The sequence below is a fragment of the Argopecten irradians genome, chromosome 15, assembly GCF_041381155.1.
Source record: "Argopecten irradians isolate NY chromosome 15, Ai_NY, whole genome shotgun sequence".
Taxonomy (NCBI): Eukaryota; Metazoa; Mollusca; class Bivalvia; order Pectinida; family Pectinidae; genus Argopecten; species Argopecten irradians.
Window position 1 is genome coordinate 6534252 of NC_091148.1, and position 18711 is coordinate 6552962.

Consider the following 18711-nt stretch of genomic DNA (forward strand, 5'->3'; position numbering starts at 1 on the left):
CTCTGATAAAGCCAGTCTAGGTGACCATATGTTGTGGAGACCAATCACTCCAACTCTGATAAAGCCAGTCTAGGTGACCATATGTTGTGGAGACCAATCACTCCAACTCTGATAAAGCCAGTCTAGGTGACCATATGTTGTGGAGACCAATCACTCCAACTCTGATAAAGCCAGTCTAGGTGACCATATGTTGTGGAGACCAATCACTCCAACTCTGATAAAGCCAGTCTAGGTGACCATATGTTGTGGAGACCAATCACTCCAACTCTGATAAAGCCAGTCTAGGTGACCATATGTTGTGGAGACCAATCACTCCAACTCTGATAAAGCCAGTCTAGGTGACCATATGTTGTGGAGACCAATCACTCCAACTCTGATAAAGCCAGTCTAGGTGACCATATGTTGTGGAGACCAATCACTCCAACTCTGATAAAGCCAGTCTAGGTGACCATATGTTGTGGAGACCAATCACTCCAACTCTGATAAAGCCAGTCTAGGTGACCATATGTTGTGGAGACCAATCACTCCAACTCTGATAAAGCCAGTCTAGGTGACCATATGTTGTGGAGACCAATCACTCAACTGATAACCACTAGTGACTATTTGTGAGACCAATCACTCACTCTGATAAACCAGTCTAGGTGACCATATGTTGTGGAGACCAATCACTCCAACTCTGATAAAGCCAGTCTAGGTGACCATATGTTGTGGAGACCAATCACTCCAACTCTGATAAAGCCAGTCTAGGTGACCATATGTTGTGGAGACCAATCACTCCAACTCTGATAAAGCCAGTCTAGGTGACCATATGTTGTGGAGACCAATCACTCCAACTCTGATAAAGCCAGTCTAGGTGACAATATGTTGTGGAGACCAATCACTCCAACTCTGATAAAGCCAGTCTAGGTGACTGAGTTAGTAGAGCAGTAGACCAGTAAGCCCAGGGTCGCAGGTTCAATCCCAGTAAGCCCAGGGTCGCAGGTTCAATCCCAGTAAGCCCAGGGTCGCAGGTTCAATCCCAGTAAGCCCAGGGTCGCAGGTTCAATCCCAGCTGACAGTACAGTAATGCTTACTCTGTTACAAGCTTTCCATGGAGACAGAACCTGAATTGGTGTAATATTGTTAGAGAGTGAACACATTTAAAAGTGGGGAATTGTATAGATTCACTAGAGGGGCGGATCATGACCAGTTTGTCAGGAGCCAGGAGTTTGACCCATCCGATGACCCACTCTTCCCAGAGTAATTTATGATACTATTGGGGAAAAAAATCTGTATTTTTCTGTAAAAAAAAAAAAGAATAAAAATCTACTTTATATGTAACAGCAGTCTCCTTAGATATTTCGTCCTCCAGTATTTTATTAAACTTATGTTTTACAAATCATGGAAAGGACAAAATTACAAATATCTGATGTTTTATCACTGTTGTATCATGCAAATTATATTATAGTGGTTAAGAAAAACACATAATCTGATATACAAATAACAATTAAAATATGATTCATAATCATTATAAATAACATTTCTCATTTCGTTTATGCAGTTGTCTCCCCTGGATTGTAATGACTGTATGTCTTTAGAAAATATTTCATGCAAGTGTATGGATATTTCTTTTTACAGGAAAAGTTTATGAAATAACATTTTGTTTCAGTGAAAATGTAATCTGAAGTTTTCAATAAGCTTATACACAACACATATATATTGTATTTTGTTAAAGATACTTTAAACTGAAATTTGATTGTACATTTTACCTTCCATTCATTAATCCTCTTTTCTTTGCTCCACAGAACTGGTCTCTACACCATCTTCTCAGCGCATAGCAACGGGTACGTCAATTTCCAAACGTAATACTATATCATTTTAGCATGACAACAGAATTAAGGGAATAAAACTTTAATTTTGATGCCATACTTATAAGTAAATTAGTCTTAAATTCATTATGCTAGAACTAATGGTTAATTTAAAACTTTTAAAATTAATATTCTGTTATAATCATACTCAAATTTATGCAAAAGTAACTTGAACTATCTCTCAATTTATTGTGAATGCAATTATATTGAAATAAGTCTTAAGAGGTATTCATATTAATATTTTAATTCTACTTAAATAAAATAATTAATGAAATTGTATCAAATAATTCAATTAACTTAAAAATAAGATAAAATTAATTGTTCATGTTTATTGCAGTACTAGGCTTTTAATTAGTCATGATCAATTTCTCTTTCTATGTGACCTTGACCCATTTTTCTGAACTTTTGACCTATGACCCTGTATATCTTTGCTTATAAATACTCTGTTCTATTTAACTAATACTCTTATCAAGCTTAACTCATAGCATATTCAATATGTAGTTGAAACTAATTAAATAGAATCTTTATTAAAAAAAATTCTCTTGACTAAATCTTACTGACATTATATGTGTGAATGTAAATATAATTGATTATGAATATTTACTAAATCTTACTGACATTATATGTGTGATTTAAATATAATTGATTATGAATATTTACTCAATCTTACGGACAGCATGTGTGAATTTTAATGCAGTTGACTAATGTATAAATTAACATTTAGCAAACTGTAGATTGTTTGATGATTTTTTTAAACTTTAAAACTGTCTTATTTATTATGTTTTTTGGACACTGTCATGAACTTTTGAAAGAATTTGATAAACAATCTAAATTTGTTGAAATGGATGTGTTTTTCTTTTTAATTAAAAAAGTGAAAGGTGTTGTTTGTTGTTTACTTGGGAAAGTGAATGTGATGTTTGTTGTTCCTTTGTGAAAGTGAATTTGATGTTTGTTGTTTCCTTGGGAAAGTGAATATGATGTTTGTTGTTTCCTTGGGAAAGTGAATGTGATGTTTGTTGTTTCCTTTGGAAAGTGAATGTGATGTTTACTTGGGAAAGTGAATGTGATGTTTGTTGTTTTCTTGGAAAAATGAATGTGATGTTTGTTATTTCCTTTGGAAAGTGAATGTGATGTTTGTTGTTTCCTTTGGAAAGTGAATGTGATGTTTGTTGTTTCCTTTGGAAAGTGAATGTGATGTTTTTTGTTTCCTTTGGAAAGTGAATGTGATGTTTGTTGTTTCCTTATGAGAGTAAATGTGATGTTTGTTGTTTATTTGGGAAAGTGAATGAGATGTTTGTTGTTTCCTTTGGAAAGTGAATGTGATGTTTGTTGTTTACTTGGGAAAGTGAATGTGATGTTTGTTGTTTCCTTTGGAAAGTGAATGTGATGTTTGCTGTTTCCTTTGGAGAGTAAATGTGATGTTTGTTGTTTACTTGGGAAAGTGAATGTGATGTTTGTTGTTTACTTGGGAAAGTGAATGTGATGTTTGTTGTTTACTTGGGAAAGTGAATGTGATGTTTGTTGTTTACTTGGGAAAGTGAATGTGATGTTTGTTGTTTACTTGGGAAAGTGAGTGTGTTATTTCTTGCTTACTTCAGAATGTGAATGTGATGTTTGTTGTTTACTTGGGAAAGTGAGTGTGTTATTTCTTGCTTACTTTAGAATGTGAATGCGATGTTTCTTGTTTCTTTGCATATAAAAGCCATACTTATTCTGTACATAGTTCAGCAAGTTGAGTTACTCAGCCTTAACTTGTGCAAATTTGGTTTAAATGTATTCAGGTACCGCAAATGTTTCATATTCCAAATTATGATATATTTTTTAACTCCTAAGATTCTCCTTACCATGTCAGAAATATGAAATATAAAAGAAAAATTCAAATTCAAATTATAACAATACTTAACCTCTTAACAAAAGACATAGATAAACATGATGTCATCCTCTGTGTATAATAAGCCAAACGACAATGGGTTTATTTTCAGGTAATTGCTTATTGCCAAATAAGTATGGTATATGTATACACACTTGTATGTCTGTTGCTTGCACATTTCTATTTCACTTGCAGTGTAGTGATTAACTGAATCTGGTGTGGGTTTTCTTTCTGCTTCTGTTTGTCTGTAGAAATAGAGTCACCTCCCCTTAGTAGTCCTATCAGTTTGGCACCAGATGTCCTTACCTGGTCAAAGCTTGCAACAGGGTCAAAGGTCACGACCCCACCTGTGCTACCTCATATTACAGAGCGACCTCCACCAGTTAAAAAGGAAAAGGTCAAGAAGACCAGACGGGAGGTCAAAGACCATGAGAAAAAACGGCTGGTCAATGGAGACAGGGTAGGTCAAAAGGTTAAAGGTTATACTTCAAGTTCATAAGGTTGAAGGTCAAGACTGAATACTTTTTTCTCATCTGTCAATCATTATTGTAATATTCACAATGAGTTTAACCACATGATTGTACTCTAATAGTGAAATTTAGATGTTTTCATTCATTTAAGTTTGATTTTTTTTCATTTTTACGTCAAAATTGCAAAATTTTATGTACGGGGGAAATAAGATAACCAATAGTAAAAAGTTTAAAGGAAAATATCTTACACATTCTGTTTTAAATTTTACAGACTGAGAGCAATGATTTTTCCCAAGTACAAGTCGACCAGGAACAAGAGAGCACCCTCATCAGTACCACAGAAGAGTTACCTCCCCTTACTAATGGACATGCTGAGTCTCCGGAGTTACCTCCCATTGAGATCCCACCACTTCCAGAATATGTGGAAGAGAAAAAGGTATAAACATACTAATTGACACCAATTAATTTTTTAGCCCACCATCATTAGATGTTGGGCTATTCAAATCGCTTTTTGTCCGTGGTCCGTCGTCCGTCCTTCCGTCCGTCCGTCCTTCCGTCCGTCCGTCCGTCCTTCCGTCCGTCCTTCCGTCCGTTAACATTTCTTGTTACCGCTATTTCTCGGAAAGGGCTGAAGGGATCTTTCTCAAATTTCATATGTAGGTTCCCCTAGGGCCCTTGTTGTGCATATTGCATTTTAGGACCGATCAGTTAACAAGATGGCCGCCAGGCTGCCATCTTGGATTTTGATAGTTTAAGTTTGTTACCGCTATTTCTCAGAAAGTACTGAAGGGATCTCTCTCAAATTTCACATGTAGGTTGCCCTAGGACCCTAGTTGTGCATATTGCATTTTAGGACCGATCGGTTAACAAGATGCCCGCCAGGCCGCCATCTTGGATTTTGATAGTTAAAGTTTGTTACCGCTATTTCTCAGAAAGTACTGAAGGGATCTCTCTCAAATTTCACATGTAGGTTCCCCTAGGGCCCTAGTAGTGCAAATTGCATTTAAGGACGGATCGGTTTACAAGATGGCCGCCAGGCCGCCATCTTGGATTTTGGTAGTTAAACTTTGTTACCGCTATTTCTCAGAAAGTACTGAAGGGATCTCTCTCAAATTTCACATGTAGGTTGCCCTAGGACCCTAGTTGTGCATATTTCATTTTGGGACGGATCAGTTAACAAGATGGCCGCCAGGCCGCCATCTTGGATTTTGGTAGTTAAAGTTTGTTACCGCTATTTCTCAGAAAGTACTAAAGGGATCTCTCTCAAATTTCACATGTAGGTTCCCCTAGGGCCCTAGGTGTGCATATTGCATTTTGGGACGGATCAGTAAACAAGATGGCCGCCAGGCCGCCATCTTGGATTTTGATAGTGTAAGTTTGTTACCGCTATTTCTCAGAAAGTACTGAAGGGATATGTTTCAAATTTCATGTGCAGGTTCCCTTTGGTCCCTAGATATGCATGTTACATTTTGGGACCAATCAGTCAACAAGATGGCCGACAGGCCACCATTTTGAATTTTGATAATTGAAGTTTGTTAAAGCTATTTCTCAAAAAGTACTAAAGTGATCTGTCTCAAATTTTATATGTAGGTTCTCCTAGGACCTGCATATTGCATTTTGGGACCGATCGGTCAACAAGATGGCCAACAGGTTTTTGACAATTGAAGTTTGTTAGTGTTATATATCTCAGAAAGTACTGAAAAGATCTTTCTCAAATTTCATATGTAGTAATATGTAGTAAAAATTTGAAAGCAGAGAAAAGATCCCTCTTTCTATTGTCAGACGTTGATCATTCTTTGGTGGGCACCAAGATCCCTCTGGGATCTCTTGTTATTCAAATATAATATATAAATCAGCAATTCTTTTTGTCTTTATTTTCGAGCAATGGTTTAGAGTTTAAAGTAATGGTAACATAGTTTACAAGAAAGGGAGACAATTAATGACAAGGGAGATAATATCCAGTTTTAAAGGAAAATAATTTGTGTCAAATATACACATAGAAAAAATTATTGAACAGTTTTATTCAGACTTTAATTTTATTTTACAGGAAGTGAAAGTGAAGGAAAACAATCGAACACTGATCAAACCACTCCCGAAACCCAAAGAAGCCAAGCTCCCACCTCCTCCCACTCTTAAAGGACCAAAGAGAACTGTGTATGTTGATATGATCACTCGCCGTACTCTTATACAGTCCCATTCTATGCTATTCTTTAAGTAATTCTATAATGTACACTTCCAGATTTTGAACAATTTACCAATTTATAGAAATATCTGGTCAATTGTGCAAACATTCAAACTTCTGGGTTATGGGATAGAAACCATGGACAGCTCCATACATATATTCTTAAATGTCTGGTCATTTTTAGGACAGAGAATAATCAGTTGTAATCCAACTTTAGAATATCATTAAATGGCTGTGATCATTTATCGGTCAGAGAACCTAATATGAAGCACTTGTATATATTTATAGACCAAAAACGGGGCCAAAGAAGAAAAGTCGTGTTCCATCGGCCGAGGCGCCCGTAACACAGGAGGAACTTAATGACATGACGGATCCACTGGACTTCCTCACCAAATACTGCATCATCCAGTACGTCATCTTGTAAAATGGAGAGGGCCATGATGGATTGATTATAAAATTGTTTATAATCAATACATTTAAAAGGCCCTCTACTTTTTGGAAACAAAAATAAAAGTTTCTTAAAAACAATTATAATGTAAGAAAATTTATGTCAATGTGGAAAGATGATATTACAACAACAAACAATTGTAAGTTGTCCTGCATTGCCTATGTTAACGGTGAAGTTTGGCCGTCTGGCGCGGTGTTAGTCAACTAACGTGTGGAAATTACGATGATGGTAGGAAACTTAATACAACCTGCGGAAAAAAAACCCATTTCATTTATTTTGATTATAAATTGTTCTGAAGGTGATGATAAGTGTAGCATTAAGAGTAAGCTAGAAACTTTGGCAACACTACAAATTATCAATCTATTTTTACATTTCCATTTTTGAAATATCAGAAAAATGTTGTCATTAACAGAAATATTATTTAATTTTTTATGGGAATGAAATTTGCTGATCTGTCACATCCTTTTTAAAATAATTGTGATGTCCATATCTACTCATTAAAGTGAACAACATATAATAAGTTGTTGTTGATATGTGAGTATGAAAAATACGGCACATACATTTTCTTTTGTTACTCTTGAGAATTTTTATCTACTATTGTAAGTAAAGGGAGACAATCCCAACTTTTGTTATGGGTCATTAGAAGAAGCAGGGCTTTACTCTTACACTGTCAAAAGAGAAAGAAAAGTAGAAGCAAATGCAAATGTAATTCAATAGGCAATTAAGTACAATATCTTTTCTGCATGAAGATTTCCACATGCTTGTATTGATCTTATATATAAATTAAGTACAGTACTGAAGTAATCATATTATGCAAATAGCTGTATACCTATTGTTTCGGATTTGGACATGTCTCAGTATGTCACATGTTGTAATATTACACATATGATTGAATGAAAATATATATATGAGAGAAAAAAATACAGCAGCTATAAATTTCACTTTTCACACCATTTGGATTGAGATATTTACTCATTTATAAGATATTTATGTAGGTTTCTGATTAGAAATTATTTTTTTTTTATTTTAGCATGGATCGCCTGCCCTTCTATGAGAGAATCTTCAGTAATGTGGTGGAAACACAGGCTCCACGATACGAGCGTGCTCGGCCCCTGTCTCCCCGGACTGGTATGCCTCTAGCCGAGTCGGAACTGCCACAGTGGGGAAAACATGAACTGGGCATGTTCCGTGACCTTGTTGTTATAAGTCGTGGACAGGACCCAGAAAAAATCGTAAGTTTAAATGTTAAAGCGCACTATTACAATAAATATAGAGAGATAACAGGTAATGGACAAAATAATCCTGAATTGTGAGAGGATTATACAGTTTCTATAGTTTAGCAAAGTACACCAACATACTTTGGTGTGCAATTAAATATCAAAGACAATAGAAAATAGCTGCGTAACTGTTTCATATATAGGTAAAATAGAAACAAAGATTTCTCTCTCTTCAATTTGAATTGTTGTGATAAAGTAATTATGCTAGGAAAATAAGTTTATTTACAAAATTAGACTTCTGATATAGAATGTAATATTAAGTGTTAAATTTGGAAACTATGTTATCAGGTAAATATATATAAAATAAAAAAGGTGAGGGATGATATAAATATTACTATCATTAAAGGGTCTAAGTCCTCCGGAACAGTACCTGGAGAAGATCTGCTATACACTAGAGATACTAACAGACAAACGCAAGGACATCTGTGCCTCATTGGGCGAACTTGAATGTGAGTATTTCATCCACGTAAAGTAGACTTTGAGTCAATGATCTGGTACCTAGTTTTGCAGATTGCATTATCTGAAAACAATATGGCTGACAGGCAGCCATCTTGATTTTGACAATTGAAGTCTATAATCGCTCTTTCTTAGAAAGTACCCATTTTAGTTTGTGTTGTGTGACCGTTGAGGCAGAATTTGCTGTTTAATTAACATCAAAAACACAGATGTTCAAGTGATTGTTTTGTATTTTATAAAATATTTTTTCGTTGAAGCTATAAAAATTAAGAAGTTAGCAGAAAGAGCCAAAGAAGTCATTAAAGATATTATCAAACCAAACTTCACTCCCAAGGCTCCAAAGAAAGGGAAGAAAAAGGTAAGATGCACACGGAACTTTTTACATTACAATGGATTACTAGTCTTGATTCATGATATAATTTATTAGTCCTTTATGATTTTAGTATGTCATATCAAAGTACTGAAAGTACTGTAACTTTTACTTGTATTACCAAAGACCCTATGTAAAAATTATGAAATTGTTTATGATTCAAAGAACAATATATTTAATCACCATGTGGAAATGAGATATTAACCATGGAAACCTTAATGATAACACTTTAGAACCAGAAATTGTGTTGAAATTAAATTGGTCACATGGGATTTGCAAAAATTGGTTTTATTGAGGAGGTACCTGAAAGCAAACATAGTCACTCATGCAGGTTTTACTAAAAGCATATACATGTAGCTTACTATTTTGCAGAATCATCTAAAATTGTATCGTAAATAAATAAACAATACATGGTTTCTAGATACCAAAACGACATGATTTAAACAATACATGGTTTCTAGATACCAAAACGGCATGATTTACTGATCCAGTGATCGTGAAGTCACAAGAATCACATTAAAATGTGACGTCGATTTCGTCTGAAGGTGGGGCTAATCCATGTTAAATCGTATTTTACCCATGTCATTTTGATGTCTCGACATCCGCATATTGCAAAAGACTAGTGTCTAAAAAGACAAAACATTGAATTCTAGAATTAATACAAGACTGAATATCTCTTGAATTTGTTTATGGTTCATTACAGAAGAAAAAGAAGGGACAAACAGAAGAGCCTGAAGCCCCACCTCCTCGTCTCACACTTAACGATATTACAGACGAAATTATTGTGAGCAGAATTGACGAAAAGACGATGAAAATGGTTTGTCTTTCTGAAGTTTTTAAACAAAATCGTCTCAAAAATAAGGTTAATTAATTGTGAATGATTGTGATTTACATTAAACGTTAGTTTCGTCCAGCAAACTTAGTTTCGTCCAGCAAAGTTGGTTTCCCCATGAAATAAATAATGCAGTGGGATGAAAAATGAGATTATCAGCATGGTATCTAGTAAAATTGGTGCTTACCCAATATGTTAATATTGCAAGTTTAGAATAAAATATGTATGCTAGAAGTAATTTTGCAATGTATTGCATTTTACTGAAGTAGTAAATTTGCGTTTTTCATGTTATTCTTTTTCTCAAATGAAACAAGGATAAGTTCAGTATTATCAAATAAAGTAAACACATTATTTTTCAGCTGTGTAAAGAAGCTGACATTTGTCAAATTAACCTCGAAATGGAGCGATGTAACGAAAAGCTGGACCACATAGAGGAGAGGATGCTTCACTTAGATGGTAAGAAATCTACATTGTATTATTATACTGTAAACAAATTTTCTTTCGCGGCTACTATATTCGCGATTTCCGTTTCAAAACATTCTCAGAGAAATTATGTGGAAGATTTGTAGAAGATACAAATGTATCAATTCGCGGAGATAAGACTTTTGCGAATTTACCTTGATCGTGAAATTCACGAAAATGAATTGCACGCGAAAGAAAGTTGGTTTACAGTAATCCTAAGTACAAAGTTGAATCTGTAACTGTCACCAAGTTTGTTTGGATTGGTTCTTATGCTGTGTATTATTCAATAATGAGCATGAAATATTTAACAACTGCATGTGTAAAAAGGAAAGGAATTGCAATATTTAAATGGAACTTATTCACATAAAACGCGAATACCCGATAACGTTTGTGCAGGGCAAACATCATAAGTGGTGATGGAACATCTATTTGTAATCTTCCATCCAGCTGAAATGATGTAAGCACGGGATATCATCTGTTGACGTCATTCCATCACCAATAGAAGCAATAATCCCGCACAAACCTTATCAGGTACCTCGTGGTACGTGAATTATTCGCATTATACTGCAGACTATTCAGATATATACAATTTCCTTCCTTATCTTCCAAAAATCCGAAAAAAAGAGGTGTGTGTGGTAGATCTAAATTCTATTTTTTGCATAATACACTTCCAATCCGATAACGTTTGTGCAGGACTATTGTTTATATTGGTTATGAAATGATGTCAAAATATGTTATCCTAACGTTAAATAGTCCAGTTTGAAATAATTCATCTTCCTTTCATGTCATCATCATCCGTGATTCGTCATTATCTCTGATGTTAGGTATTTAATCATATTAACATTAACATTTTTACACTAGGGGAGAAAAACATCTTAGGGATGTATTGCATGGAGGTATATTTCCTGGAACAGCTGAACAATCAGAAACCAGTGGAATTCCGCCGAGCTCAAAGCGCCCTCTACAACAAAATTCATCCACATCCGGTATGTATCCTAACGTCCAGTATACCTTGTGCATCTTTTGTAAATTCCTTTGAGATAACTGATTATATCCACCGCTGGTTGCCTTCCGTTACCATGATGTTTCTTTCAAAGAAGATGTTATTGTATTGTTTCAGGATGTAGAGATGAATGTGGATGAATTAGAGGGATCCCTACAGATCATAAACAACAATCTCCTTTCAACAAAAGAATTTGAATACCTCTTTCATGTAAGTATTCCCTCTTTGTAAATTAGAGTTACTTCCTTTACGGGGAGGTATTTATTGTAACATCATTATATTGTGAGTGAAATTCATGTCGTTTTCTCTGAAAATTATGACGGTACACTTTAAACACATGACATCACAATCATTATCTAATCGTAATTAATGAGTATTGTAAAAATGTTTTTTCAGGTGCTCAACTTACCAGGACGGAGGAAGTTGAACTTTAAGTTATTCAGTATTGTTGCAGCTTTGTCAGAAAAAGTCACCCAGATGGAGTATGTATACAGCCCAGTGTCTTTTCTACTGTGGTTACAATTTAATACCGTCTTAAATTTAATGGGACTAATTCACGTACCACGTGATACCCGATAACGTTCGTGCGGAACGAGTATCTCCAGAGGTGATGGATTGTTACTTTTTGTAATCTTCCCGCTGAAAGGATACTAGTGCGGGACATCATCTTTTGACGTCATTCCATCACCAATAGAAACAATACTCCCACACAAATATTATCGCATATCACGTGGTGCGTGAATTATTAGCTCACCTGGTCCGAAGGACCGAGGTGAGCTTATGGGATACCGCAGCGTCCGGCGTCCGGCGTCCGGCGTCCGGCGTCCGTCAACAATCGACTTCTTCTCCATAACCGCTGGTCGGATCTCAACAAAATTTGACTGGTAGCATCCTTATGGGCTACTAACTGAAAATTGTACAAATGATGGGGCTGATCCCCCGGGGGCCTGAGGGGCGGGGTCAAAATGGGCCAATTTGGCTATTTCCATGTAAACGACTTCTTCTCTGAAACTAAGCATGGTATAGCACCCATAATGCAATGGTACCATCCTTATAGGGTGGGGATTCAAAATTGTACAAATGATGGGGCTGACCTCCCGGGGGCCTGAGGGGCGGGGTCAAAAGGGGTCAATTTGGCTTTTCCCATATAAATGACTTCTTCTCTGCAACTAAGCGTGGTATAGCACCCATAATGCAATGGTAGCATCCTTATAGGGTGGGGATTCCAAATTGTGCAAATGATGGGGCTGACCCCCCGGGGGCCTGAGGGGCGGGGTCAAAAGGGGCCAATTTGGCTATTTCCATATAAACGACTTCTTCTCTGAAACTAAGCATGGTATAGCACCCATAATACAATGGTAGCATCCTTATAGTGTGGGGATTCAAAATTGTGCAAATGATAGGGCTGACCCCCCCGGGGGCCTGAGGGGCGGGGCCAAAAGGGGTCAATTTGGCTATTTCCATATAAATTACTTCTTCTCTGCAACTTAAAGCATGGTATAGCACCCATAATGCAATGGTAGCATCCTTATAGGGTGGGGATTCCAAATTGTGCAAATGATAGGGCTGACCCCCGGGGGCCTGAGGGGTGGGGTCAAAAGGGGTTAATTTAGCTATTTCCATATTAGCTGAACCTATGTATTGGATAGCATATTTGTATGGTATCAATAGCATCATCGTATGGTTGTGATCCAAAATTAAACTTTGGGAGTCAATTTTGCTTATTTTTCTTATTGTCAGAGTCTTGTGATAATTACAAACAAAAAATCAGGTGAGCGATACAGGCCCTGTGGGCCTCTTGTTCCGATTATACAGCAGACTATTTAAGGATTAAAGTCTCTTTCTGGTGGTTCTATCGAAGGATAAAGTTGAGTAGGGTATCGATATTTGGAATGGACCGCGAATGAAACAAATATCGATACCCTACTCAACTTTATCCTTCGATAGAACCACCAGAAAGAGACTTTAATCCTTATATTTACAGTCTTAACTATTATTTTCATAGCTCAAAATTTACACTTAATAGTGTTTATGGCATTTATAAGACTAAAATTGGATTATATCGTTTGGTTCCGACGGGAATTTGGAACAGCCACTCGAAGTGGCGGAAATTCCCGCCAATTTATCAATGAACATACAAATAAAATGAGTTCCGTCTGATGAAGCATATATCTGGTGTTTTCCCGGTATGAAACTATAAATCGTTATATTTATCCGTTGGAAAAAACAGCATGATGCAAAGCAGTTTGGTTTTAATCTTTTGCTTCGTATTATTACACACGCTTACACAATTCATAACGTGGCAGGATATTTAACGTAGTTGTGACGCGGCGTCCGATTCAAACCGCCTGTGTCAAGGAGGTGTGACAAACAGAGAGTTTCTTCGATTTTGTGATCACTTGAGTTCTACTTAATCAGTTCACGTTTAAAATTACTTGAATACATGGATGTTTTCATAGTTTCATGACATTATTTCCGGATTTTTTGAGATTTTCAAATGTATCGGAACGTCGTTTCGAGTAACATGTACAAACACAGGTAGGCCCACTACTATAAACGTTTACCGCTCTCAAAATGTTAGCTTATATTTATATTGTTGTTTCAAACACTTCAATAAGTATTAGATATATCTATTACAAGTATTGTAAAGCTACAATTGTAGGACTCCATTTCATTGATATTTCGAAACACCCAAACGTACATTGTGTAGGTAGGCTATAAGTAAGGAGGGCCTACTATCGCCGATTCACAGTAGATAACGTACAGGACTTGTCTGTCCCGCGAGGTGAACAAAAATGCATTGTCGTGCTAGGTCGTTTTGGTTAAACTTATCCAACTAAAGACTGGTGTTGTCTTGATATATCTTATCCATTTGCGTACAACCAAAGATGTTAAATGTTGTAGCGAACATCACAGACTCACCGACACACAACATGTAAACATTGCGACGTCATCGGAATGTGCAAAACTGTACATTGTACAACATTGTTTATTTATCATACCCACGGAAGCATTGCTAAAAGAGGTACGGTAGTAACATAAACAATGTAACTTTTCTACATTTGTATTTACACACGTACATGTATATGTGTTGAAACCTATTTTGATACCGACATGTTCACCGAACGTACGTTCGGTACTGAAAACACCAAAATTTTCTGATTTTGACCATCATAAATTCATCCGCGCGGCTCCAAATCGCGCGTGACATACTCAATCTATCGAGAAATAAAATTCAGTAGCCTTTGGTAGAAATCAACGGGGTTTATACTATCAATTCACCACTGACTGTAAATATTAAGATATATACAATTTCACCCCTTATCTGCCAAAAAAAAAACGAAAAAAGTAAACCAATGTGTGGTAGATCTAAATTTCTTTGAATACACCTACAATTTGAAATAATATTTCATAATTAACAGCGATTCGTCGTTATCCCTGCATTGATGTAAAACATGTAAAGTATTCACAGTAGCATTAACTTTTTTGCACTAGAAGAGAAAAACATCTTAGGGAATCACATAGTACATGAATTAGTCCCATTATCGCTGGTTATTAAATTATCTTAACAATAGGCATTTTTTTTATATTTCATTATATTTATCATAGCTAACTTGTGTCATTGTTCTCGATCTGTAGCCCAGTTGTCCGAAAGCTGATAAACAAAATGGACTACCACGCACTGGATCATAAGATGAATAGGTCAAAGGTCAGTCTATTATTAGATGTTTGATTTTTATCAATAATACTCTTTTCACATAATATCTCAGTAAAATTGTATCAATTACTAGTTCAGTAGACATTTTATATAGAAATTAGCTCCAAGATTCTGAATTCTTGATTGTTTATTATTCCATAATAAATTATCTGCAAAAAATTTGGATGGCATGAAAGTGTGAATTACTCGAAACAAATCAATTTGGTAGCGCCAAATGACTCTTTAAAGTAATTTATAACGTAATAACATATAAATATTCCTGTATTTAAAAATATTTCGTGGCAAGTAAAATTTTGGGAATTTTCAATTTTGTTCACCTGCTAACACGATTACACTTAAAGTTGAAAATACGTTGCAGATGAAAATGTGTGGCTTTACTCTTTAGCTAAAAGATGAAATTTCAGTATTTGTTCCCTTTAAAATTTCAATTTTATTTTCATATTTATCTGAGTAAAGTGTGTATTTGTTGTTTGCACTGTAGGATTTGTTTGCCTTGATCTGTGATGGAGAACCAACACCGCGAGGGAACGCGACGGCGTCGAACCTGGCAGTGGAATTGACGGCCGGAGGTTTGACTCCAGAACATATCAAAGTGGTAGGTATTACACATTGCAAGATGACATATATCCTATTCGTGATGAAAAATGATGTTTATGAATTCTTTGATGAAACTATTGAAGGGATTGACAGCATGTAGTATATGGCTTTGTCATTTCGTACTTATATCCGTTGCTTGGAAATTTATAATTGTTCGATATTAATCTTGATAGACTCCACTATTTCACGAGGTTCTTTCTAAATACTGTTAGAAATTTATCTCTGCAAATCGATATCTTTGACAATTCTTCCAAAATTAAATTAAAAAAATATCTGCATTCAATTTTAATTTCGCTAAACTTAGACTCAACGAAAAAGCTTTTAAATGGAAATCTCGAAATTTAGAAGCCGCGAAAGACATTGGTTTAGGTTTGATTTCGCTCTAATCAGTTTTCATCAGTGATTGATTTCGCTCTAATCAATTTTCTTCAGTGATTTATTGGTTCATGTGTATATTACAGGTGCTGAGTAAATTTAACAGAGAGGGAAGTGGCTACATAGACTTTATGGACTTTGTCATGTACATCCCGCTATTTATAGAAATACATCAGCGTATCGTACAGAACCCTCTCGATGTCAAATTTACGTTATGATAGAATATTAAATTTTAGCATCACACCGAAGCAACAAGGTGGTCTCCAGGCAAGGACTTCATTTTTAAAGCTGATTAAGTTCTCAAAATGTTTATGAAGTCAAATGCTAGCTTTGCTTACTTTAAGGTCAAAGTCCGCTTGTTTGAAGCATAATTAGCCCAATCAAAGTTTAGCGACAATTTTCAAATCAAAATAAAATAATTTCTGGCTATACAAAAATTATTTTTTTTTACAATATTCTGAAGAAATCAAGTCTTTATTTACTTTCTGATTTTGGTGAAGATAAAATCACCATTTGTGCAGTAAATGAGAAATGTAAATATCATTAATCATGTGATTAAGCTAATCATGCCTTGAACAACCGGGCTGTGAGCCAGGATATGTTCTAAAACTGACATCAGTTGTATACGCTTATGTAGCAGCATTGGAATTACATTATCATTGTTTTCTGTTCGAATATCAAGTAAAATGCGATTATTTAAAGCAAAAATATAATTTCCGTTATTAGCATTTAACATTGAACGGTAAATTAAATCTAGTTAATGATAATTTAAAAAATAGGATATAACTAATATAATTTTTTACATGTTCATATGTTTTTATATTGCACTTTGCACTTTTACAAAAATAAAGTACTATAATTTCAACACAAATATATTATATATACTTAAAAACCTGCAATGTAGCTTAACCAGATGTTAATACTTATCTGTAACTTGATAAGTGTTTATTAATGCGAAAATGTGTATATGTATGCGAAAATGTGTATGGAATCATGACTTTGAAGTTTTGAAACTTATTAAGGGTGCCAAAATAAAATATACAAATGTGATATGTATATATTTGACGGGGCACCCTTCCATATATAGTATACAATGTATGATATATTATAAAATGATTTTATATACCATATATAAATATGTTTCTGTCCAAGATAAAACCCACACTATTATAGATTGATCCCACATAAATTCACGTTAGATGTAGACACACGAAGATTAATTATCGTCTTGTTATTAATTCCGTCTTTGCATATAACAGAGTAAGCTCCCATGCAGGTTGGTATCGATTGGTACGTCATTATTTTGTGAGCGGAATACACGTCATTTTCTCCAAAATGTATGACGTTACGCTCGCAAATGCATGACGTCACAATCAATACCTACCCGCAAGGGCAGATAAATCTGTAAAATGCAAATACAGAATATAGAGTACTAAATTATGAAGCAAACTGTGATAACATCATACGTTGTGATGAAATTATCTGTGATATTTTTTTCATTGTTATCTATGTGTTTTATATTACTTTGTCATTAAGATAATGTATCTATATGTGAATGTCTAAATATAAAATCATGTTCAGACGGACGACCTATCTTTCTGTGACCTTGAATTTTCAAAAATGTAATTTTGAAATACATGTACTAATGGTACATGTACTAATTAGGCTGTATTATGTATATCAAATCTTCCGTATTTTATCAGATGACTATCTCGTCAGAAAAAAAACGTCATTATCCCTTTTCAAGGCATCAAGTTAATTTACTATAAGTTTTACTTACAACTATGAAATGTATAAAGTATTAGAAAAAAATCTACACTTGAAGAATGGCAGTTATAATTACACCTACTATACAAACATGGTTGATAAAGAAAATGAAAAAAATCAGAGAGTTCACATGGATTGCACTCCAGTTCATCTTTCCCGAAACCACATTGGCTTCAGAAAATCTTTGTTGATTGTTTTTTGTTTTATCACTGATAAATATTTCTGTACACATTTACAATTAATTAGAAAACGCAATTTCTTCACCACATGCAATATTTTCAATAAAACAGTTCAAGTACGAATTTTGATCTTTGTCTTTCTTCCATTACCAAATGAACATTAATGTTATGATTGAACTTTGGTTTCTGTAAACCAACTTTTTACGCGGCTGCTAAATTTCGCAATCTTCGTTTCAAAACATTTTCGCGGAGATTAAGTTCCACAAATTGAAAGTTTGAATAGAAAAATATTTTTATATTTAATTGTGTAAGCATTGAGAAAGATATCAATTTGCGGATATAAAATTTCGCTCGTTTACCTTGATCGCGAAAATAAATCGCACCTGAAAGAAAGTTGGTTTACAGTATCGGAAGCTTCAACAGAGGAATGTCATATTCTTATCGGACCATCTCCAAAATTAAGACTTACCGCCGTTAACGACAAAGATTTTTAGCTCACCTGGGCCGTTGTCCATCCGTCCTTCAACATTTCCTTTAAGAGTTCGCAAGAGTTCTGCATGGATTATAACCAAATTTGGCCACAAACATCCTTGGGTGAAGGGGAACCGAACTTGTATAAATTTTGGCTTTGACCCCCTGGGGGCAGGAGGGGTGGGGCCCAATAGGGGAAATAGAGGTAAATCCTATAAAACGCTACTTGTCATAGAGTTCTGCATGGATTGTAACCGAATTTGGCCACAAACATCCTTTGAGGAAGGGGAACAGAACTTGTATAAATTTTGGCTCTGACCCCTTGGGGGCAGGGCGAGTGGGGCCCAATAGGAGAATTTGAGGTAAATGTTCAAATCAGGTGAGCTA

The 18711-nt window shown here is 35.2% G+C and overlaps 1 protein-coding gene across 6 annotated transcripts in view; it reads left to right on the forward strand.

Annotated features, from left to right (window-relative positions):
* LOC138309277 (nipped-B-like protein B) overlaps positions 1–17976 on the forward strand; it is a 126399-nt gene extending 108423 nt beyond the window's left edge. For 4 of the 6 annotated variants that reach the window (XM_069250448.1, XM_069250447.1, XM_069250451.1 and 1 more), the window contains 16 exons: positions 1785–1823; positions 3969–4177; positions 4459–4623; positions 6235–6341; positions 6658–6777; positions 7848–8049; positions 8441–8543; positions 8808–8908; positions 9624–9737; positions 10112–10208; positions 11076–11200; positions 11335–11427; positions 11614–11699; positions 14857–14926; positions 15417–15530; positions 15994–17976. In XM_069250448.1, coding sequence (XP_069106549.1) covers positions 1785–1823; positions 3969–4177; positions 4459–4623; positions 6235–6341; positions 6658–6777; positions 7848–8049; positions 8441–8543; positions 8808–8908; positions 9624–9737; positions 10112–10208; positions 11076–11200; positions 11335–11427; positions 11614–11699; positions 14857–14926; positions 15417–15530; positions 15994–16125 — 1877 coding nt within the window. In that variant the 3' untranslated portion in view covers positions 16126–17976. The remainder of the gene's footprint in view (positions 1–1784; positions 1824–3968; positions 4178–4458; positions 4624–6234; positions 6342–6657; positions 6778–7847; positions 8050–8440; positions 8544–8807; positions 8909–9623; positions 9738–10111; positions 10209–11075; positions 11201–11334; positions 11428–11613; positions 11700–14856; positions 14927–15416; positions 15531–15993) is intronic. The other 2 variants (XM_069250449.1, XM_069250452.1) reach the window with 1 other exon arrangement.
* Positions 17977–18711: the final 735 nt, after the last annotated feature.